This window comes from Thermobia domestica, chromosome 10 (genome assembly GCF_964235325.1).
Source record: "Thermobia domestica chromosome 10, izTheDome1.hap1.1, whole genome shotgun sequence".
Classification (NCBI taxonomy): Eukaryota; Metazoa; Arthropoda; class Insecta; order Zygentoma; family Lepismatidae; genus Thermobia; species Thermobia domestica.
The window spans coordinates 214,943,249-214,968,928 of record NC_137463.1 but is presented as its reverse complement, the minus strand read 5'-3'; the positions used below and the strand labels follow the sequence as shown (position 1 = coordinate 214,968,928).

General features: G+C 34.9%; 1 protein-coding gene across 1 annotated transcript in view; it reads left to right on the top strand.

Moving 5' to 3' along the window:
- The window catches only part of LOC145662172 (trypsin-2-like), an 80,590-nt gene extending 55,661 nt beyond the window's left edge, over positions 1-24,929 (top strand). Inside the window, exons 8-9 of the mRNA XM_081727505.1 lie at positions 2,750-2,949; positions 24,700-24,929. Coding sequence (XP_081583631.1) covers positions 2,750-2,949; positions 24,700-24,876 — 377 coding nt within the window. The 3' untranslated portion in view covers positions 24,877-24,929. The remainder of the gene's footprint in view (positions 1-2,749; positions 2,950-24,699) is intronic.
- The last annotated feature ends 751 nt before the right edge of the window (positions 24,930-25,680 follow it).

Genomic DNA, 25,680 nt, shown 5'->3' with positions numbered 1-25,680 from the left:
TCTATTTCTTCTATTCTTCTCTCCATATTTCTTATGAAGTTCCTTTTGGTGCTGCAATCCACATCATTCCTTTCGTGACAGTAAACACCTGCCGCACACTCTTTCCTATACAATCTTGTTGTCAATCGTCCATCTTTTCTCTCTATAGTAATGTCCAGGAAGTTTATATTCTTCTTCTCCAATTCCATTTCCAGTCTTATTCCTTTCTCTTCATCTTCAATCTTCTTTACGAAATTTTCCAGTTTTCTCTTTGTTCCCCTCCATACCGCCAAACAGTCATCCACGTATCTGAAAAACAATATTAGGTTGTTTCCACCTTCTATCACTTTCTGCTCCCATCTGTTCATCACGAATTCTGACAACACCGGACTTAAACTTGAACCTATACTCAGTCCTTCCTTAATGTTGAATAGTTTGTTCGCTATTGTAAAAAAAAACTATTCTCCCATATTACTCTCAAGGCTTTCACTATTTTCTCTTTCTTTCAATCTCATATTTCTTTTCCTTTCACCTCTTCTTCAAAGACTTTCACTACGTAATCCCTCTTTATACTTGGAAACATCGCCTTAACGTCCATACTAAACATAATTGTTTTATCCTTCTTATTTCTTATTCGCTCTAATATTCTTTTCACTTTCTCCGTATTCTTCACCCGGTGACTCTCTTGATCTATCCCTATCTCCTCTGCTACTTTTCTTAATTCTTCTTCTAGTGGTTCTTGACAGTTTCCCCTACAGTCCAATACTAGCCTTAGCTTAATATTTTCCTTGTGAATCTTCGGGAATCCTTTCATCTTTGGAATCCTGCATTCTTCTTTCACACACTTTTTAAATCCTTTTCTTCTTCCGTTTCCAACCTTTTCCCTGATTATCTCATCTTTCATCTTTTTTCTCCTATGACTTCGTATGTTTCATCAGCAAGATCATCCAATTTTCTTTCATAACATTCTTTCTACATCACTACCACTGCACCTCCTTTGATCCCTTGTTCAATAACCACATCTTTCGTCTTCCTCAATCTTTTTAAGCCCTCCCTTTCTCTTCTAAGGTTCCCCTTTCTAACGTAAACATTCTGTTTCACTATTGCCACCGTTCTTCTCCTTATTCTCTCTCTCTCTGTTTTGTCTTTCGCTTCCATAATAGCTTCTTCTTCTGTAAACACTACTTCTTTGATATCCACATTTTCTTCTTTCACTTTGAAGTTGTATCCCAGGGTTAGGAACTTTCTTTCTTTCTTCCTTCATCTTTTGTGTATAAAAGCTATATTCTTTTAAAACATGAGATTAGACAGTTGTAGTAACTGGATTATTTCTGGTTATTGTCTCTTTAAAAGAAATGATCAAATATGCAAACTTAAAAGATAAGTCTTTTATCCCTCTTCAACATCTTGAATCCGTGTTAATATTAATATTTAGAGAAATAAAGGCGAGGAAATGTAACTGTTGTAATCATAAACTGCAGGGTCTGAACACATATGTTTTGCAATTATAGCCGTACAACAGTTTAACTCAATCAACTATTAAGCAAACCTATAGAGTTTTCGATATTGTGAACTTACGAAATTTGCACCTTCTTTTGTGACGACATAAAAGAAAATAGCACGTGCTTTTATTTGACAAGATAAAAATCTGCCTCTAAACAACAAAACTACTATAAAAGGAAGGTGACAGTCTAAATCTTGTTATTTACCGTTCAAATTTTTTTTTAAAAAAAGTTTTTCCATTAACATTTAAACTATCTACATGCCTGGTATTGATATCACCGTATGTATCAAATTTTATATAAAAGGTTTTCTTTGCAGTCTATTGTACTATTCCAAGTGTCAATGGCACAAATCTAATTTTTCGCAACGTAACGTTTGTCAAAGTAACTCAGCAATATTTTAGGTTATGTTCTGAAAACGATCAGTAAAGAAACTGAGTTTTGTTAGAAATGGGATGCGCATTGTAAGGTTTACAACCACACTTAAAAGGAAAAACTTAAAATGTGATCCTTTTAAAAAAATAAGTTAAATGAACATAGGAAGTCAAATAAGATGTCTGTCCAATTTATACTCAAAGAAAAGGGACATTATGAAATTCTGATCTTTCGAGTGAAGAAACTGCCATTCCTTCGCACGAGAGTATAAATGACAATTTCTTGTGGTTGCTTGAAAAAATTAAACGTCAACAAGTGTAATGTCTAAGTTAGATAATTTAATTATTTTTCTGTACAAACTTACAGTACATACTTGTTCCATAGTACCTAGACAGAATTCAGTATAGTAAAACAAATAAATATGAAGTCCAATTTAATCCTCAGGACTCAATTTAATCAGTAGTGGCAGGATACTGTGTATTTGCATTTTCACATGTGAACTGTGTATTTGTTAACATAAATTGTTTGTTTCCGAAATACCTACTTTAATTTTATGTAAGGAAACTGTTCAAATACTATTAAATAGAGAGAAAGTTGGTAAGAACCAGTTGAAACTAATATTACAAACTCGAATGTCCTTGTGTACTCAAGGTATTGTATTTTATTTTCATAAACAGGACACTTACATGTTTACTCATTATAGTAAAATTTTAATTTCGAATTTGATATTTCTCTATCTTTTAATTCTATTTTTCAACTTAAAAGTAGTTTGGTTAATCTAATATGATTAAACATGATTAATAATAATAATAACAATTAGAAGTGCCTAAATTATAAGCAACAATAATAAAAACGTCTATTGTAAAATTACATCTTTCCATCCATTTTCTAAGGAACTATTTGCACCATTTATGGATTTGGAGAGTCTTCTATTCTTAAGAGCAACGGTGTTTCGAATGCTATACATTTTTTAAAAATACCAACTATTGGCACCAGGAAATGTCGGCAAATCTTCTCGTGGATGGATTTTGAAATTAATGATATGCATATATGCGTATCTAAGCCCGGATTGATTAAAACTGGACTGTGCAGTGTAAGTGAGTTTATTTTTTTATTTTTCGATTAATTACAATTAAGATAACCCTTAACTTCTACTTCTAGTTCCACTTCGCTAATAGTTTGATAGAAGATTAATTTGTCATCCATAAATGCATATTTCTATATTATCATTATCATTGAAGATGTTTCATTAATGAGATTTTAGCAACAAGCGAAATCTGAAACCTATTAATTTTTCTATCTCGTCTTTCTCTTCCTATCAGTTTTGACACTAATAGTTCAAAATGCCCCAATATCAATAAAACGTGACACAAGATTAATATAGGGTAGTTCTCACATCACTTTGTAATCGATTTCTTACGTAGATGAATTATTTTCTAGTCTCATGCGTGTTCTTTCTGGAAATGTATTTTGTACATTTTGCCTTGTCTAGCAAGTATAGTCATTTAACCTCCTTTTGTTCACTGTAACGGATACATAACGAATGAATGTGTTTAAGGAACAATTAATTTTGGGACGTCCCTATACAGTAGGAGAGTGCATAATACAGACCGCAAAGTTTATCTAACAAATACATCAACAATACTTTCTATTGTTCTTTTGATACAGTTTATGGATGGACTCCCTGTGTTAACAATTCTAAGCTAGCAAGATGCACGCCTGTGTGAGGTTGGCCCCCCAAAAGTTTGGGCTACACGAGAAATTTATTGGGCCAGGAAGTACTTCAGTCGGGCTGTTTGGGCTAGCAACTTTTAGCGTTTGGGCTACACTGGAAACAAAGTTACAGCCTCCCAAAGTTTGAGGGGCCAACTTCACGTTAGCCCCCCAAGTGTTTGGGCCAGACGAGATTTTTATTGGGGTGGGTACTACTTCGTTTGGGCTGATTGGGTCAGCAACTTTTAGCGTTTGGGCTATTATAGTTTCCGAAATATGGGCTATTAAACTTTTTGAAAAGTGATTTTCCTGCTTCTTTTGTCGGGGCCAACTTCACTAATATGACATTTCTGACAAACATGTTTATTGGAATTTACAGTACTTTGTGTCGTACAACGACTCACCAAAGGTAGTCGTTAACCCTGGTTCAGTTATATCTTTAGTGGCAATAATCGTTTTCACCTTAAAATATCTTCTGAAGTTATATTCACTAGTATGCTCACCTTTTCTACTGAAATTACAAGTCCATAATGAATATTAAATAATTTATTCTTTGATTCCCTTTTAATGTATATTTACACAAACCGACTTGCAATCAAACATGTTAACTGAGTATCTATAAACAACGACATAGCAACCAACTAGACAATAATGTATATTTCTTATATATTAAAACATTCTTCTTTTATTATTTTTAATTAACATTATAACAGGTATAGTGCTTATGTAAAAGCACTTTCTGCCCAAGATATATGTAATTATGAGCCGATACAAAGTATCTCGTTATATAAAATGTCGCCCGATAAAGGGACTAAATATATAAGTTATAAGGGAGCTTGACTTTTATATTTAAGAACCACTGATCCGTTTATAATTAATGACATAAGGATAGTGCTATTCTTTACATTTTGATCGCCCCTCATATATCACTTTGTTCAATTACTTTATATAAATACATTTATACTAAAACATTCATTCCATTATCATTTATCTTTGACAACCAAGTTTCAACACAAATCAATATAATATAAATAACCTTTGTGTTTAATCAATTATGAATCGACTTATAATTCTTCACATTAACAATACAGAATTAAAATCATTTGGAAATTATCATTTGTTAATGAGAATTAAAGAAAATTAAATTAAGTAAAAATCAAAAATTAAATGTAACCTATGCTCGGACGAGCAAAAAGAAGAAAATAAATTTGTTTTTACACAAACAGAAGTCCCTTTTTTTTCTTTAGTCTCCTTCATTCTTATTTATTTGAGCAAGAATGTCAGGTGCAACTAACTTTTTTACTAGACGCATCCATTTTTCTCTTGTATACTGGGTAGGTCTCCAAACCTTCAACTCATCTATATTACGAAGTCCAATTGACGTACCCGTTTTGGCCTTCAACAATTCAAAAACTTTAGGGTTTATTTCCTTGAAACATAAATAAGGACCTGAGAAAATGTCACAAAATTTATAAATCTTCTTTAACAACGCATTACTTTGTGGGTGTTGTTTAACAAAAACTAAGTCATTGCTCTTGATTCGATATTTTCCTTCTTGTAAAGACTCTAATTGAGAATTACGCTTCAAAAATTTGTTGTGTCTTCGAATTTTTACCATATTCACTAAACTTGAAGAATCTACGATTGCCGAATCTTCTAACTTGACATTAAAATGTTGTTCCACAGGGAAAATCAAATCAGAACCGTTATGTACATTAGCAGGAGACACGCCCAATGTGTCTGATATCGAATGATTCAAAAGGTACGTGATTTGATTAACATGCTTAATCCATTTGGCATGTTTATCTTTACAAAAGTGTCGAAACAACATACCAAAATTACGATGCACATTTTCTACAATAGAGCTGCTAGGATGGTACGGAGTTACGAAATGAATTTTAATGTTAGCCTTGTTCATTGCTCTAATGAACACATCACTTTTGAACTGTGAACCATTATCACATAATATGTGTTCGACAGGACCACAATGTGGAATATATACGTTCAAAATTTTATTTATGATGGCGGCGGAAGTTGCTCTACGCAGAGGGTAAGCTACTACATAGCGTGAAAAAATATCCATAGTGGTAAGTAAATAAGTTTCTCCTGTAGCTGCTCGTGGTAACGGTCCATACAGATCGATAGATAAGAACGAATGTGGTCTCTCTGGAGTTATTGATAGCATAGGTTTTTGTACAGCCTGGTAGTTCTGTTTTATTCGCATACATTCAATACAGTCCTTGATATGATTTTTGATTTGGACTCTCATTCCTCTCCAATAAAAAGATTTATTAATCAAGGCACATACTTTCACATAACCAAAATGACCGAAATCGCCATGATAGGCTTTTAATATGCGGGTTGTCAACGTAGGTGGAATGCAAATTTTGTTTCTAGACTTGAATTTAAAATCTTTAATAAGTAGGATTCCGTTTGATAATTTAAATCTGGAATTCCATTGTTTGGGGCAATTACACTCCGCACTGCATGAAGACAAATGTTTCATGATTTGGTTGTATTCATGATGATTCAGTTGATGTTCTCTTAGATCTTCCATTGAAATGGTGGCTATTTTATCCTGTAAGACCTTAAATTCGTTGATGGACAAGATATGTTGTTCTTCTCCAGGAAACAGACGTGATAAAGTATCTACGGGTCCATTATCTACTCCTTTAATGTGTTGTACTTCAAAGTCATAAGACTGAAGCTCCAACGACCAACGAAGTAGTCTGTTATTATATCCCTGTATATGGTTAAGGTATCGTAATGAATTATGGTCGGTAAGTACTATGAAATGGCATCCACTGAGATATGGAGCAAATTTTTGTACTGCAAAACGTACGGCCAATAATTCGATTTCTGTAGTGGTGTATCCTTTCTCAGCTTTCTTTAAAGTGCGGCTAGCACAATGAATAACGGCCGGTTCCTTGATGGTTGGATTAGGTTGCCAGAGTACCGCAGAGATTCCAAGTTGAGAACCGTCACACTGGACATAGAAAGGAACATCATATCGAGGATGATTCAAATGGATGTTTCGCTTTACGCTCTCCTTCAACTTATTAAAACTATGTTCTTGAATCGGACCCCATTGCCATGGTACTCCCTTCTTTATAATCATAAATAAAGGTTGGGCTATCTCAGCAAATCGTGGGATGGCTTTGCGAAACCAATTGAAGAGTCCTAATATTTGCCGTGTCTGTTTCACATTCAACGGTGCAGGCAAATCCTCTATTGCTTGTACTTTAGATTGACTGAACTGTAAACCAGATGCATCAATTTGGTAGCCAAGGAATTCTATAGAATTTTGTAAAAATTTGGATTTCTGTATGTTGATAGTAAGACCCGAACTTTCCAATCTATCTAAAACTATATCTAAGTATTTTAAGTATTCATGCGGATTTTTCCCATTATCAAAATGTCGTCAGCGTAGGTAATCACGTTGCTGCGCAAGTCTTGACCTAAGACTTTATTTAAGCAGGAAGCTAACGCCGCACTACCATTGATAAGCCCAAACACTACACGGTTGTACTCATACAAATGACCTTCAAAACTGAATGCCGTGTAAGGTTTCGAATCTTCATGTAATTCGACCTGATTACAAGCCAGTACTAAATCTAAATTTCCGAATACTATATTCCCCTGTAAAGAGGCTAATATTTCTTCTACTGGAGGATACCTCACTTGTTCCAAGTCAATATGACAATTCGTACGTCTCAAATCCAAAACTACACGTAGAGAACCATTTTTCTTAGGAACTACATGTAACGGATTAAGGTGAATGCTTCGTGAAGGCCTAATGATCCCATCTCTTAACATGTCTGCAATTTGTTGACGTACATTTTCCCTGTATCGGTAAGGAATTATATATGGTTTAGTCACAATAGGTTTGTCTGTCTTAACCTTAAAAGAATAGAAAAAATCCTTACAACATCCAGGACGTTGTGAAAAGACATTTTTATGTTTGTATAAGATATCCTTAAAATGAGTTTTTACTGTATCATCCATAAAATCGAGGCTACTTTCAAGTGATTTAACACACTCAGAAAACAATACATCATCTTTTGAATCCATTAAATTTTGCGTGACTTGTGTTAATGAATCATTTAATTGATCACTTTCTGAACTTACAGAAACATTATTCAATACATTAGGAACATTATTATATTGACAAGCAATATCATCAGATTTGGGAAGAAGTTTCTGAACTATTTCTTGAGGTATGCCGGGTATAGTTAAAGTTTGATTTCTGAAATCAAGCATGACACGTAATTGAGACAATAAATCTAAACCAATGATGAGTTTTTCATTCAATTCTTTTATCACTAAAATAGGAATAGATATTTCGAAATTTTGGATAGCTATTGTAACACGAGTAATTCCAGCTACTCTCTTTTTATGTTTACCGGCAAAATCCACTATAATGAGATTCTCTGCCTTTTGTAACTTAGAATTTGAATAATCACTGGTAATTGCTTTCCATGACGAATATGATAGTAAAGATGCATTTGCGCCTGTATCCAATAAAGCTTCTGTACTTAACCCATTTATTTTGACAGGTATTCTAGCAGTACTATATGATTTTAAAAATACAAAGTTTTCTTCAACACCAAAACCATCATTGACATTATCATCTTTAAACCAACAACGATTTACTGCAGGCATAAATTGATACTGACATCTATTGACTGCTATTTCCGAATCATTATTTACAAATACATCATGTAAAGGGTTGTTTTCATTATTAACATTACCACATAAATTTGAAGAGAAATGTTCATAAGAATCAATACATAAATTTGAAGATGAATATTCGTAAGAATCTATAGCTGATATGGGTTTAACCCCTACCACATCAGCTGCAGTCAGTTTAAATTCATACTCGTATATGGTTCTAATAAAGTACATTGTACCGCACAATCATGATTATGTCCCGCATTATTATTCTGTACAGGAGTTGTGTCATTATTTTGATTTTGATACGAAGTGCCATCTCTTGAACTATGGTTACGTCTATCAATGTAGTTTACAGTATTTCTAGAATTTCGCCATGTATTTCGTCTGTTTTTGAATCTACTTTGGTTAAATGGTCTGACATAATTATTGTCACGATTAGTTAGGTTAGGTGTGTTCCCATCATATCTTTGCCTATTCTGATTGTTCTGATTGTTTAAATTTACTCGATTTAGGTTATGTTCCGTATCGTCTACATTACGGATATTTAGATTCCGGACTGGTACTGATCTAAAGTTATCTGAATTGTTTTTAATTTTGCCTATTCCCGCTTGATGATTCTGTGCCTGGTATTGAGTTTCATAACATTGAACAAGCATCAATAGATGATTAAAACTCATGCATTGCGTAGAAAACAGGATTTGTTGTAATTTAAACGGTAGTAGATTTCGAATAGATGTGATCACTCTAGATTCAGATTGTAGTGGATTTACGATTTTTAATTCATTATACGTATTCACAACAAAATCAACAACAGATTTGTGCAAGCGAGGATTAAAAGGTTGATTTCTAATCGTAGCGTCTCTGTTTGCAAGTAGAAAGTCATTCTCATAATTTGCAATCAGCGCTGCCTTGAATTCCTCATATGTGTTGACGTGTTCCCGTACCGCTTTAAACCATAAAGAACACGGTGGAAGTAATAAATGAGGGATTAGTTTCATATATTGAGATTTATCTATACACATTATACTGCATTCGTCCTGAAATTTTTCTAGGAAAGAAGTAGCATTTTCATTACATCTACCACTAAACTTACTCATAGCACGTATTTCGCTCATTTTTACACTTAACTTTACATTTCTTTCACCATTTCGTGTTCGTGTTGAGTGAAAATTTCTACCTACTGCGTTATGTGTGGTTCCACCATCTCTTTTCCGCCCATTTGTATTCCTTGGTTGAATTCTTTCCAAAATAATATCCTCATCGGATGGGTTACTTGAAGAAGAGATAACGCAAGGTCCACGTCGATCTACTGCGGGTGAATGCGAGGTCATCTCTTGTGAATGAGGGAACTCCAAACGATCATTAACCATGTTGTTGTTGTATACGTTGTCTTTAATCTGTAATGTCCTAATTTCCTCCTGTAAGGTAGATATCAATTGTGTATTTGCACGTATTTGGTTAGAATTATCTGTCACCTGAATCTTTTGCTGACGAACAGAAGATTCGATTACTTCAAAATCTTTTTTTTACAATATTAGCTTCTTGGATTACATGATTGTAATTATCCTTGCAATCTTCAGATAATCTTTTTAACTTCTCGTCGAATTGTAACGTGATGTCTGTCACAGCTTGTATTACAGATTGTTTCGCTTCTTCGGACTTTTGATCTATTTGTTCTAACTGCCTACCCAATTCTTCATGCTGTCTCTCTAATCGTCCATTCAATTCTTCATACTGTCTTTCTAATCGTCCATTCACTTCTTCATACCGTCTACTCAATTCTTCAGATTTTTGCTGTACTGTTTGCTTTACTTCTTCGGACATCTGGGCTAAATTTTGTTTCATAATTTCTAAATCATCCTTTCGGCTTTGTTCCTGTCGCTGCAATGCTAGTAGAATTCTGTCTTCTAATGTCAACATTCCGGGTGCAATAGGAGCTATATTCTGCTCGTTGTTAGCACTGTCAACAGTTTCATTCTCTACTGTCTCACCAATCATGATTTTTCTTGTGATTACTCTGCCACTTCTAAGAATAGTTGAGTTCGTATTCATGAACCTTCTTACTAAGGTAAATTCACCCTTACTTTAGACTTCGGGATATGAATTTACAAGAATCCCGGGTGAGGTAAACCAAAAATTTTACAACGACTCACCAAAGGTAGTCGTTAACCCTGGTTCAGTTATATCTTTAGTGGCAATAATCGTTTTCACCTTAAAATATCTTCTGAAGTTATATTCACTAGTATGCTCACCTTTTCTACTGAAATTACAAGTCCATAATGAATATTAAATAATTTATTCTTTGATTCCCTTTTAATGTATATTCACACAAACCGACTTGCAATCAAACATGTTAACTGAGTATCTATAAACAACGACATAGCAACCAACTAGACAATAATGTATATTTCTTATATATTAAAACACTCTTCTTTTATTATTTTTAATTAACATTATAACAGGTATAGTGCTTATGTAAAAGCACTTTCTGCCCAAGATATATGTAATTATGAGCCGATACAAAGTATCTCGTTATAGTCGACTAGCAGTTGAGGAAGTTTCAAGATTTGGGCTGTTTTCGAAACAGAATTAGAGTTTCACAAAGTTTGGGGGGCCAACTTCACATTAGCCCCCAAGTGATCGTGCCAGACGAGATTTTTATTGGGCTGGATAGCACTTCGTTTGGGCTGATTGGATCAGCGACCTTTATCGAATGGGCTATTATAGTTTCCGAAATATGGGCTATTAAACTTTTTGAAAAGTGGTTTTCGTGCTTCTTTTTTCGGGGCCAACTTCACTAATATCACATTTCTGATAAATGCGTTTACTAGAATTGGCAGTACTTTGTGTCGACTAGCAATTTAGGAAGTTTCAAGATTTGGGCTGTTTTCGAAACAGAATTAGAGCTTCACAAAGTTTGGTGGCCGACTTCACATTAGCCCCCAAGTGATTGGGCCGGACGTCATTTTTATTGGGCTGGGTAGTACTTTGTTTGGGCTGATTGGGTCATGAAATTTTAGCGTTTCGGTCTTTATAGTTCCGAGATATGAGCTGTTATATTTATTAGAAATTTATATTTCTGCTTCTTTTGTCTGGGGTAACATCACGAATATGAAGGGTCTAAGAATCTCGTGTTTTGGAATTAGTGTCACGTTGCGTCCACTAGGAATTCGGCAAGTTTTTAGATGGGATTTGAAACAGAGTTAGACCTTCACGAAGTTTGACCACCAACTTCATTGTAGTCACTAGTGGACTAGATAATACTCTGTATGGCAGTGTTTCTCAACTTTTGTGAAACTGCGTCCCACCAACGTCTCCAAAATAAGTCCTGCGGCCCATCACAAAAAATTACAATTATTAGTTTTATTAATTTGCCATATTTAGTAACTAAGTCGACTATTGATAGTGTAACTGCATGTGATCAAAATTCTTCGAGAAATGTAGTCGACAGTCACAGTAAAACTGAACATAACGTACAGGAGAACAGAAGTGCATCCAACACAGAGAAGAAAAAGCATGTCCCTTGTAAGTACAAAGAAAGCTATTCGAAGCATGGTTTTATTCAGTTTCCAGGCTCAAACAATTTGCCGAAGCCTCAGTGTGTTATCTGTGCTGTTGCTCTGGGTAACGAAGCTATGAAGCCTTCTCGTCTTTAAGACACTTAAACACAAAACATTCGGACTTTAAAGACAAAGTGGTTTAGGTTTCCATGCGTAAGAAAGATGCTCTGAAAACTGGAAAACATGGCGATCTATTAAGCTTCAACTACAGATACGGTACTTTTAAAAACATGTTATTTAGTTGCTCTGCAGATTTCTAAGTGCAAGAAACCCTATTCTATTGGAGAAATCGTTAAACCTTCTTTAATAGCAGTATGTAATGAGGTTTTAGGACATTCTGCAACTAACAAAATTAAGGAAGTAGCTCTCTATCAAATGATACGATTCAAGACGAATTTCCGATATGGGAGATGATACAGAAGCCTAACTAATTGGAAATATTAAAAATTCTTTTTTTTTTTTTTTTTTTGACATACAACTTGACGAATCAACAGACGTGCACAACAACAGTATATTACTTTCTTCTGTACGATATATTGATTACCGTTGATAACATAAAGGAGGACTTACTCAATGTATGTGAGTTACCAGGTCAGACTCGGAAATTTTCAATGTGTTGGATGCGTTTGTTCCAGGGTTGCCACACTCGAGACTCGCGATGATGCCAAACACGGGTCTGAATTATGCTAGATTTTTGTAAATTATGCCAGATTTTCAAATTATCTTTCCTTACTAATTTTAAAGACCCGCCCCTACTTACGTTCATTATTTTAATGAAGTGTTTAAACTGTATTTATGTACAAACCTAATATGACTCGGTCAGGAATGATAATGAAATAAATTGGTAAATGGCACATTATAGGGGAGGAAGGTCGAATTTATATTTTATGAATGGATAACATTTTAAGAAATATCTACACAACATGCCGCTTCCGACACAGGCCTGAAGCATTTCTTTTAGTGTATTACTATAAAAAAATATTTTAGTGTATTACTTTTAATATATATATATATATATATATATATATATATATATATATATATATATATATATATATATATATATATATATATATATATATAGCTGTCCCCTGACGCTCAGAAACATCCCAGATAACCAAACATTCAGTTTTCAGTTGACAGTAATAAAACTATGGTTAAGTAAATACGTTTTGTAGAGTCACGTTTTACTATTTTTGAACATTTCTCTGAATTCAACAATAAATTACAACCGCGGAAATACTGACTAGTCTCATTATTCCAACAAATTACGCTAGATTTGGACAAGATGCTAAAGTCAAGATGCTAGATGCTAAATGCATGTGAATTATGCTAGATCTAGCACCAATATGCTAGATATGGCTTCATGTTCGTATGAAAGGGTTGGATTGGGAAAATTGTGTTGGGGTGTGTACCGATGATGCCGCTTCTGTGACTGATAAACAGTCAGGGGGTGACATCAAGAATAAAGGAAGTAGCAAATCATGATATCATACTAACTAATTGTTTCATACATAGAGAACATTTAGCTTCGAAGAAAATGACACCTGAACTGACACCAGTTCTTTCGCAAGCTGTGAAAATAATTAATTTTATTAAAAACAGCCCTTTTAGCACACGATTGTTGAAACTATTGAACGAGGAACTGGTATCTAATCATCAGCATCTTTTCCATACAGAAGTTCGATGGTTATCAAGGGGGAGGGTTCTCAGAAGGTTGTACGAATTGAGAAATGAAGTTATTTCTTTGGAATAAGAAAAGCACTTATAGTCAATATCTTGAGGACAAAGATTTTTCCACAATGAACTGAATTTAAGTCTTCAAGGTTCACAAACAACAACATTCAGTGCCTGCAACAATACAGAAGCGTTCAAAAAGAAAATTGAATTTTGACTCAATATGGTTTCTGAAGAAAATTTTGAAAATTTTGAATCGTTCTTCAGTTTTATTTCTGAAGTCGATGTTGTTGACATGATGGAAATAATAACTAGTCATCTTCATGATTTGAAAAGTAGGCCTATTATCCTAAAGATAAAGATCCTCGGGAGAGCAATTTGTGGATTATAAATCCTTTTGTTGAACATACGCATTCATCCCTTTCATACAAAGAAAGAGTACAGTTAGCCGAATTTTCATCGGACAGAGAGCTTCAATGTCTTTACAAATCTACGAGTATTTACAAATTCTAAATAAAATTGAGGACAGAATACACAGAAATACATGAAACAGCAATACCATTTCTTCTTTGCGTTTCCTCGACATATCTGTATGAAACAGCATTTTCGGCAATTACTGTTCTCAAAACAAAGCAAAGGAATCGGCTGCAACTTTCTCACTGTTTATGTTTGGCTGTTACTTCACTTCATCCAAGAGTCAATCAGCTGGGCAAAAGGAAGCAACAGCAGATGTTCCCTTAACTTAACTTCATTGCGAATTCATTAACTTCCTCATCTTTAGTTCCAGTTGTATACATAAAGGATTTATTATTTTAGTTAACACTTAGGCTATCACGCATGAATATTATTTATGTTTAGTGACTGAAACTAAGAATTTAAAAATCATTAATTTTAAATTCAAAATTGGACAGGCGATACTTAACATTGGCTTGTGCAACAATGCTTAAAAGTGTACTGTGTGTGGATTGTGCGTGTGTGTTGAATGGTGATGAGAAGATGCGTTTGGACGTCTTTGCTCCAGCATCATTCAAACAGTGGAGATGATGAATCAAAAGTAATTTTATTCTTACTTTTACTAGTTTATTAGAATACATTTTCATTGTATTAAATCTAGCATTCATTACAGTGCAGATGAATGAACCTTTTCAGGGATCAAAACAAAAGTACATGTTGCATAATCGTTTTATCATGTTAAATGTGCAGCAAACTGAGATTAGCAATTACTTCCAATGAGTATTCACGTATGCAGCATTATATTTTACCTTAGTTCTAAATATGGCAAATTAATAAAACTAATAATTGAAATTTTTTGTGATGGGCCGCAGGACTTATTTTGGAGACGTTGGTGGGACGCAGTTTCACAAAGGTTGAGAAACACTGCCATGCAGAGTATTATCTAGTCCACTAGTGACTACAATGAAGTTGGTGGTCAAACTTCGTAAAGATCTAACTCTGTTTCAAATCCCATCTAAAAACTTGCCGAATTCCTAGTGGACGCAAAGTGACACTAATTCCAAAACACGAGATTCTTAGACCCTTCATATTCGTGATGTTACCCCAGACAAAAGAAGCAGAAATATATAATAAATTTCTAATAAATATAACAGCTCATATCTCGGAACTATAAAGACCCAAACGCTAAAATTTCATGACCCAATCAGCCCAATAAAAATGACGTCCGGCCCAATCACTTGGGGGCTAATGTGAAGTTGGCCCCGAAACTTTGTGAAGCTCTAATTCTGTTTCGAAATAGCCCAAATCTTGAAACTACCTAAATTGCTAGTCGACACAAAGTACTGTAAATTCCAACAAATATATTTGTCAGAAATATCATATTAGTGAAGTTGGCCCCGACAAAAAAAAAGCAGGTAAATCACTTTTCAAAAAGTTTAATAGTCCATATTTCGGAAACTATAATAGTCCAAACGCAAAAAGTTGCTGACCCAATCAGCCCAAACGAAGTACTATCCAGCCCAATAAAAATCTCGTCTGGCCCGATCACTTGGGGGCTAATGTGAAGTTGGCCCCCCAAACTTTTTGAAGCTCTAATTCTGTTTCGAAAACAGCCCAAATCTTGAAACTTCCTAAACTGCTAGTCGACACAAAGTACTGTAAATTCCAATAAACATGTTTGTCAGAAATATCATATTAGTGAAGTTGGCCCCGAGTAAAGAAGCAGAAAAATCACTTTTCAAAAAGTTTAATAGCCCATATTTCGGAAACTATAATTGCCCAAACGCTAAAAGTTGCTGACCCAATCAGCCCAAACGAAGTACTACCAAGCCCAATAAAAATCTCGTCTGGCGCAAACACTTGGGGGCTAACGTGAAGTTGGCCCCCCAAACTTTGTGAAACTCTAATTCTGTTTCGAAAACAGCCCAAATCTTGAAACTTCCTAAATTGCTAGTCGACACAAAGTATTGTAAATTCCAATAAACATGTTTGTCAGAAATGTCATATTAGTGAAGTTGGCCCCGACAAAAGAAGCAGGAAAATCACTTTTCAAAAAGTTTAATAGCCCATATTTCGGAAACTATAATAGCCCAAACGCTAAAAGTTGCTGACCCAATCAGCCCAAACGAAGTAGTACCCAGCCCAATAAAAATCTCGTCTGGCCCAAACACTTGGGGGGCTAACGTGAAGTTGGCCCCTCAAACTTTGGGAGGCTGTAACATTGTTTCCAGTGTAGCCCAAACGCTAAAAGTTGCTAGCCCAAACAGCCCAAATGAAGTACTTCCTGGCCCAATTAATATCTCGTGTAGCCCAAACTTTTGGGGGGCCAATTTCACACAGGCAAGATGCACAAAATTCTAGTGTTAGGATTACACAATATCTCATTCCTTCTCGCACAAACACATTTAACGTGTGCAGTCTAAGTTTAAAGACAATATATAATCTTATATAACCTCTGTGTTGAGAAACTACGTTACACTCAGTCAATTATCGTGTATAAAGCAGGTTTGTATTTGACTCATATAAATCCTACCACACAAAGCCATAACCATTGTAATATATGGTAAATTGTAACAAATGTTTTCAACCTCACACTCGATAAATGAAATACAGGGTTTTCCTCAGAAGTTCCCGGAATGATGTTTTGTAGTTGGCAACGCTGGCTGATGGGCGGAGCTTCGAGCGTAGAAGTTTGTGGGGGATCTAAGCTTGGAAACGAGACCGGTATCAGTCAGGGGACTCTCGGAATAGCTTTTCTGCTCTCATTTTTCCCAGGATACTTTGCGGTCAGTGACGTCACGTGGAGGTATCGCGGTATTTTTCAAGCAAGTGAAACTCTGCATAAACAATAACACTACTGTTTCAAAATGGGGAAAAGTTATCTTATTTGTGCAGTAGCTCATTCTAATAACGTAGGTAGCAATACAAATGAAATAATGTTCCATCGATTCCCTAAAAATGATGAACTTCGAAGAAGATTGATTTCCCGCAGTAAGCGAAAGAACACTTTTAATGTGGAAAAGGCACGAATATGTTCTGCTCACTTTTCATCAAAGGATTATCAAAGAGTTTGAAAATACGAGCTTCTAAGTTTCCTGCAAAAGTAGTGTTTAAGATCTGACGCTGTTTCTTCATTATTGATACCAAACTAGCATGGGGAAAATACTAGTCAAGTTGAGAAACAGGTGTGTAACAACAATAATTAATTTTACTTTCTTGACATTTGTTTCTGAGGGCCTGAAGCGGAAGGAGTTAATGTACGTAAAGCGAAGTGGGAGGGGGTACCGACGAAAATATAAATGTATACTCTCATATATTCTTTAGTTAAAATGATTTTCGTTACGTTTTGTTAAGTATCTGAAACACTATTCTAGCACAACGTTCAAAGTGCACTTTGAGCAGAACATTCATAGGAACCTATTACGAACCGAACCTAACCTGACTTTATCTAATCTAATCTTGTTTAACCGAACCGTACCTGTTACTTACAAATCACATTGACTTTATTCCTTCTCGAATGCCACATCGTGTGACAAAATCATCGGTTCTGATCAAAGTGCACTCTTACCATATTCTTATAATTGAAGGGCTGGCCGAAAGAGGGGACAAAGCCACAAAAACTAAATTCCGATAAATCGAAATTAGGTTAGGTTAAATTCGGTTCTATTAGGTTAGGGTAGATTAGATTTCTAACATAACATAACCTATCCTAACACAACCTAACCCAATTTTTTTATTACATACCCGGAATCTCTGAAATTATGAATAATGTTTGCTTTATGTACAGGGTTTTCATAAAGTCTGGACGGATTTAATTCGCTTATAATTTACATAAAAATGCTCATATTGAAATCAAATAAAGTGCAAACGGTAGCGGAAGGATTAAATTTTTACCTGTAATCTGCACCAGCTCAGTTCATTCACCGCCACACCTCCAACTGGGCGCCATTTACGTCCACACATTCGCGTAGGCGGCGCTGGAATACACTCACAGCGTTCCGCTGTGTTTGATCCGAAATGCCAGCCACAGACGCCCTGATTTTGTCCTTTAAGTTCTCCAAACCACTTGGCTTCTTTGCATAAACTTTCATTTTCACATGACCCCAAAGCCAGAAGTCGCAGGGGGTAAGGTCGGGTGATCTTGGCGGCCAAGCGGTCGGGCCACCGCGGCCAATCCATCGGTTAGGGAATTTCTCGTCAAGGAACTGTCTCACCTTGATTGCATAGTGAGGGGTGCCCCGTCCTGTTGGAACACGATGTCGTTCTGGATTCCACGTGCCTCCAGTTCCGCAATGAAGTATTTCTGCAACATATCCATGTACGAATCTCCATTCACGGTCTCATCTTCAAAAAAGAACGGTCCAATCAGATGATCATAGGACACAGCGCACCAAACGTTCACTTTAGGGCTATCTCTCTCATGTGTCTCAAATTCCTTTGGGTTGTGTTGCCAACTAAAAATTTAATCCTTCCGCTACAGTTTGCACTTTATTTGATTTCATTATGAGCATTTTTATGAAAATTATAAGCAAATTAAATCCGTCCAGACTTTATGAAAACCCTGTATTTTACTACCTGAAAGGTTCTTATTGAGAGGATTGGTTTATGGAAAGTATTTGAACTCCTTCCATCCTTAGAATTCACGTTTCAATGAAAGTGCAACGACAAAAATCCATAATGGCACCCCTTCCCCACGCCCAAAGAGGATGATTTTGGTTTTAAACGGTATCGGGTAGGTCACTATTAATTTCAGTGACTTTGCAAATTATGGACTGGACACAAATTTCGGCTGTTTTTGATTATTTGTCACCTCCTTCCTATCTCCTCTTATCCCGAGCGAAAAAATGATAAGATCCTAGGCCTGGCTGCATTAAAGTATCAAAAATCGTTAAAGTTGGTCGAGGAGAAGTTAGCAATCGAATATTGTTACAATGAATAGAAAATGCCCCCTCTTCCCTTTAAAACGGGAATTTTCAAAAACAATGGGACATGTTTTTATTTAAGCTTAATGAGGAGTTTATATACCGAGTTTCATCTTTCTAACTTAATAGGTTCGTGAGATACTGTATTTTAGGTACAAATTTTGAACCCCTTCTACCCCTTAGAATTCGCCCTTTAATCAAAGTAATAAGGGCCAGGTCAAGTCATGTACGGTACTAAAAATTATAAAAATTGATCCAAAGCTCTAGAATCAATTAGCGAGTAAACATTATATTCATTTTTATTTGTATAGATAATTAATCATTATTGACGGTATTTATATATTTATTACATTATATTGTCTCATCTGTGAGTAGAAATAACTCATTATTTGTATTTGGAGAGACAAGGAATATCATAATTATGTTTTGAATCCAGTTTTACGAATAAAGCGCGAAGTGTAACAAGCAGGCAAGCGAAAAAAAACCTTCACCGATACCTCCACATGACGTCACGGACAAGGAGCCAATCTGAACGCTAATCGCGAACTGGGGCTACCTGTTATTTTATATACCTTGGGTATCAGTCGCCTACCGCAGTTGTTGAGGCAGGGTCACGCTACGCGCAGAGGTATCTACTTCATTCTCGCCAAGCAAAAAATTGACCAGTTTTTGGAGCAGCGTTATGCGATCAAGTTGTGTGAAAAACTGGGTAAAAACGGAGCGGAGACGCTCGAAATGCTTCGGAAGGCCTACGGGGACAGGGCGATAAAAAAGCGAAACTTTCATGTAGTACAAGCTGTGTCGGGAAGGTCAGGAATCCGTCAACGACGACGTCAACGTGACGCGCTTTTTGCACCGAGTTGTCGGTTTGTGATGTCGACGGGTGTCCCGAGCGGTCGTCGTCGTTGATAGACTCCCGACCTTACCGAAACTGCTTGTGCCAATGAAAATTTGACTTTTTGTCATCGCCCCGTCACTGTAAGTTTTCCGAAGCATTTCGAGCGTCTCCACCCCGTTCTTACCCAGTTTCACACAAAATTTTATTGCATAAAGCTGCTCCAAAGACTGGTCATTTTTTGCTCGACGAGGGTGCAGTAGATACCTCGTAGCGTAACCCTGCCCCAACAACTGCTTGCAGGCGACTGGTAGCGGTCTCGTTTCCAAGCCTAGGTTCCCCACCAACTCCTCCGTCCGAAACTCCGCGTCATCAGCCAGCGTTGTCAACTACAAAACATCATTCCAGGAACTTCTGGGATAAGCCCTGAATGCCTTTGTAAGAGGAATTCTAAATTTTAAAACATAATTCCCTTACATACTGTTTTAATTATTTTCTTGTTAATACGTATTGTCAGTGTTAATGAAAGTATGACTACTAGGCGGTATTTTGATGCATAAAATTCCGAAAATGAATTAGTCTTATTATGCACAACACAAACGTGCAATAGATTATTCATTAAACTCTATTCAAAATGTAAGAAAAAAGAAATCTTGATGTATCGAGACATAATAATAATAATAATAATAATAATAATAATAATAATAATAATAATAATAATAATAATAATAATAATCCTGAAGCAAGACAGTGGAATTCAACATCAGAATTTGTTTAAGATATTTCGTACTTAAAAAAAATGAAATCAAGCTCATTAATATTAATTAAGTAATCACCGACGAAGACGCCTGGTGTAAACCATGTTATTGGTATATATGTGAATAATATTGTTACATAGTATTTGGATCCAATCCAAATCAAAAAACGTCCATTAAGATCAAAAGGAAAATGGGAGAACAATGTTAAGATCGATCTCGCTAAAATAGGAATACAAAGTAGAAACTGGATCCAGTTGGCTAAGGACAGAAGTCCATGGAGAGTTTTTGTGAATGGGGAATTGAACCTTCGGTTTCCATAGTCAGTTAGTTAGTTAGTATTTGAATAATATCAACTTAGTGGTTGCTTATATATAAGTACTACACAACACAAAAATATGTTAATTAAACTCAATTTTAACACAGACTACTGGTACCAACATTTCAACCACTTTAACCTGCTATTTCAAAACCAAGTGCCTAGTGCTGCCCCTAACACAGCTCTGATGGAGTGGTTTGACACAGACGTGGTGTGAAAATAACGTGACGACAGTGTTAAAAAGTTAGGTGAATGAACGAAAGCACTGTGTTCTTTAATGTGTATCTTATGTCATTAGTAACACTCTAGGTGGCATACTTCACAGAAGCTATTGAGGTATTAATGTTGCTAACTGCATTGTTCGTCAGTGGGCAGCTAAATCTTTCATCTGTTAATAAAAAAATAACTTATCAAAGGTATCAGAGTCACTACAAAATCCTATGTATAAAATTAAACACTTTGTATTTTTAGGCTATACTGTATCTTAAGTGTGGATTGCTAAACCCTTTTTTGTTTCAACGTGGTTGCTAAACATTTGTAAATTTTACTACTCAAGTTTATTTCTTTTGGTATTAGACCCTTTATTATTATTTTTTATCTGAAAATAAGTTTGTTTATAGAATTTTATAGACAATAAGATTATATGTCTTTGCAATACTTTACTTAAAAATACAGACAGAAATCTACTTGTATAATTTCCTAACAGTATACCTGAATTGCAAATATTACATTATAAGGAAAAATACATATGTGGGCAAATTGTTGTATTGATATTACAACTATATAAGTAAAAAGAGTAACAACATAGCAACTAACAGTCCTAATAGTGTACATATAAACTTAAAACGAAGGCATTAGGTGGATCATTGAAAAGTGTCATCCATCTATTTGTGTTTCACTACTTGATCTTTCTATTTCATAATCTGTGTCCGCACCCTTATCGTCCATATCTTCTACATAATATTCTTCTAGTAAATCATCTGCCTTGTCATTTCCTTACTTCAAATAATGTTTTATCGTCAGCATCACTATCGTCATAATCAGAAGTTACGTTATCCAATAATCGTCTTATTTGTTCATTTTGACATTCTACCTTTCTATTACCCATATTTTCTCCAACAATAGGGGCAATCAAATGATTATAGTATTATAGTATTATAAAACTATTATTTGCAATATGATAGTCTACCAACCAATCTAAAACCGCTAACTGAGGTTATAAATTATAAAAAATAGCTAAAGGAAAGTCCTAAAGAGTCACTGAAAAAATAACGTAGTTACAACACTTCGTAAAAATTACGAATAGATGTTCAGCACAAGTGTAACAGAATTGACAGACAGACTCTCAAACCAGAACTGCTCTCTGCAAAAAGAGTTAGGAAGGTACCGGGAACAGGGGAGCCCGCGCATAGATATTTCGGTAGATACGCTAATGTTGGCCATGCTGTTTTGTGAAATTTACGATCGATTTGTGATTAAGGTTAAGTGCACATTTCTTTCCAGGAATATTATAGGTCCTAGATATATAAATAACTATTTAAAAAAAAATGATTAAGGTTTATTGTTATTGCTATGATCAAAACTTTATGAGGTATATTTGACATTCAGAACAAATAGAGACCAACATATTACATTTTTTGTAATCTTTTACGAAAACAGTTTTGTGTGCGTAAGAATATTTTCTGATAAAATTTATATTGACACATACACTGCCATCTGTTTAAGATTTTCGTAGACTTGCTGTCGGTACATTTTAACTCATAAGAACTCATCAAAAGGAGGGTAAGCTAAGAACATTTGTTTGATTACACGATTCTTTTTTTTCATTCATGAAACGAATCCATACTAGAACCCCACTTAGTCTAATGGCTAGCACGCTTGACTTCGGTTCGCGTGGTCCCGGGTTCGATTCCTGGTGAGGGTACAGTTGAACGACCAAGTGTCAGTACAATCAGTAGGTCCATGTCTCCTTTAGTCTAGCAGGTATAGTCGTGGGACGTTAAACTAAGTCAATCCAAACAAAACCAAAAGCAAATTAATACTACAACTGATCATGTCACGTAGTTGATTAAAACACTTCAATCTTAGCTTTTACTAAAATGTAACAAAATTAGGGTAATATAAAGCCTTTGTCTTGTATTAACACAGAAAATTATTTTTTACGGATTATTTCGATAACCACATTTTTCATTGTGCTAATGTTATGTTATATAAATCAACTGAGTATTATATCTACAATTGTATTAGTACTTGATGTAGCGATTTTTATGCAATCGTAAAATACGTTGATTACTAGTTCCTATTGAGAATATTCAATACAGTTTGATAATAGTGGTAAAGAGATAATATTAAGTGCAGATAACTATAATTGTTATCGAAGAGAAAACATAAATTATGGTTGTGGTTGAAAATACATTTTTTTATTTTTGGAATAGCAGTGTACAGCTACCACATCTTCCTAGCACCACTTTCCAAGTCACTTAGATGTTAATGCATAATACGTGATGCAAATATACTATTGTGTATATGGATTTTAGAGAATGGACATGTTCGAAAATTTTATCTATTGTCTGTCTCAACTAGATTCGTTGAAGGGATGAACTGTAACATAATCCTTTGTATCTAAGCATTACATACGGACTATTACAACATTACGATTAACGTTGTATGTTTAATATTATTACAACATTAAATTTCATCAATATCTCACTTTATGATTTAATAACTTTTATTTCTGAGTTATTTTGTTTTAATGTGTTCGGTTAAAACTTAAAAGTGGTTAATTCGCTGTTAATAAAAAGTGTTTTAATATTCTTCCTACTTGGATGATACTTTGAATTTCATTTGCCAGCATTTCGAAATATTTCCGAAGTTATATTTTAACCGTTTTTTATTCTTTCATTTTTGTGCATTTTGGAATCTCGTTTGGGAAAATGTCTAAACGGAAAATAGCATAAGTTAATAATATCAGCTTAAAAAGTAAATAGAAGAAAATGAAACAAAGTATATATAATAGGTAAATTATATTTTCTTTACCGTTAATGAACAAAGAGTGACCGAGAATTCTTGAGACAACTACAATAACATACACAAAATTTCTGAATGAATATAATTTCTTTTTATTATTCAAAATAATTCCTTCTTGATACACTTCCTCGTACGTTTCCTAACCTCTTTATGGTCTGTGAATAAACGGCTTTGGAATGGTTCGAAGCTTCTCTGTCACGGTGTTCTGAATGTCATCTTCTACTGGTTAAAAATGGCACCCTTTTTTTAGACAGATTTCGGAAGAGAAAGTAATCGATAGGAACATGATCTGGTGAGTAGGGTGGGTTTCACTGCACTTTTCCCTACTTTAACCAAAATTTGATTGCTATTCAATGTTCATTCGTGACCTTGATGACAAGGCAAAAATATTTCATTTGCAAACGTCGTCCGTATTCATAGGCTAATAAATAAACACAATTGAATCATAGTCAGTAATACAAGAAGAGATATGGTGGGTAGCTCTTATATCGGCTGCTAGATGTCAGGCATAGTGACATTTTAAAACCAGTCGTCCCAATGCTTTTGGGTCCTCGTGTCAAAGAAGCTTCATTACATCCCTTAAACTACTTTTCTACATGCCATGAAGAAAGTTTTTTTAAAAATGCAAACAAACGCATCGACTAAAATGGAATATTTTGAAGAATAAAAGTAAAATATATATCTATCAGAATTTGTCTCAAGACCATGTTACCATTACAATTGTCTCAAGATTTATGAGTCGCTAAATAAGGGATGACATAAAATTAAGAAAGTATGATTCATGTCAACTATTAGAAATATAGAAACAGTAATTATAATATGTATAGTATTTTTCTATACAAGACTTCTCAAAAAATAATTTTTGCCTCCTAAACAACTAACCTCATAATTTAATGGCGCATTTATAGGGAGATCCAGGAGGTCCTTTAGTCTGCCCAGGAAGAGATGGTGATCAACGTTTAGCAGGTGTGGCTTCATATTCTCTTCCTGGCTGTGGAATTCATCCTTTACAAACCAGTGTCTACTCAAACATTGACTATTTCAGAAGGTGGATAATAAATGTAACTGGTCTGTACCTGAATTAAACTTAAATTACCTCTTTTATATTTTATAATGGAGCATAAAATAAAGAATTTTATTATAAATTTGAGAGATTTATTATGTCAAACTATTTTTAAGGATTATTTTACATTCACGTTAATAAAAAGTCAGCTGATTTTAATAGTGCTTTAGGAATTCGTTTTGTTATTACCAGATGTTTTTTTTTAAAAAAAAACATCTTCAAGCTAGTAAACACAGGCAATTTACAGATTAGTCTCTAATTTGCGAAATATTGGAGCTAATGCTTGCTTTAAGAGCACATTTGCTGCTTATGAATTTCAAAATGTTAGTTTCTATATGTGAGACTTCACCGTGGAATGAGTGACAAATGAAATTATCAAACTTTCAGTGTAAAAGAATTCGTTTTTGAAATAGTATTTCCTCAGAGCTATTAGGTTGGTGCGTTAAAATTTCCACTTTGATACCAGGTTTTAAACTCGCGTCACTAACACAGCACAGTGACGGATTAAGACCACAAGTATAACACTACAAACTGAATACACACAAAGAAAAAAGAAAAAAGAGTCTGAGGTACCCAGACAGTCGGGAGACAGCGCGTTATTGAACAGGGTCTCATGGAATTGATCCGTGGAGAACATGCAACTCTGAGTGATTTCTTTCATTAGTTGAGAACGGAAAATTCTGTACATCAATTCGCAAGAAAAAAATAGCAGAATATTTACGTTCACCATCTGCAGCTGGTTTGCCAAATTAAGAAATAATTGGGAATTGAAACCTGTTGTCAAAGATTAACATCTTACCCAGATGCGCTCCTTAGAGTCATTGTG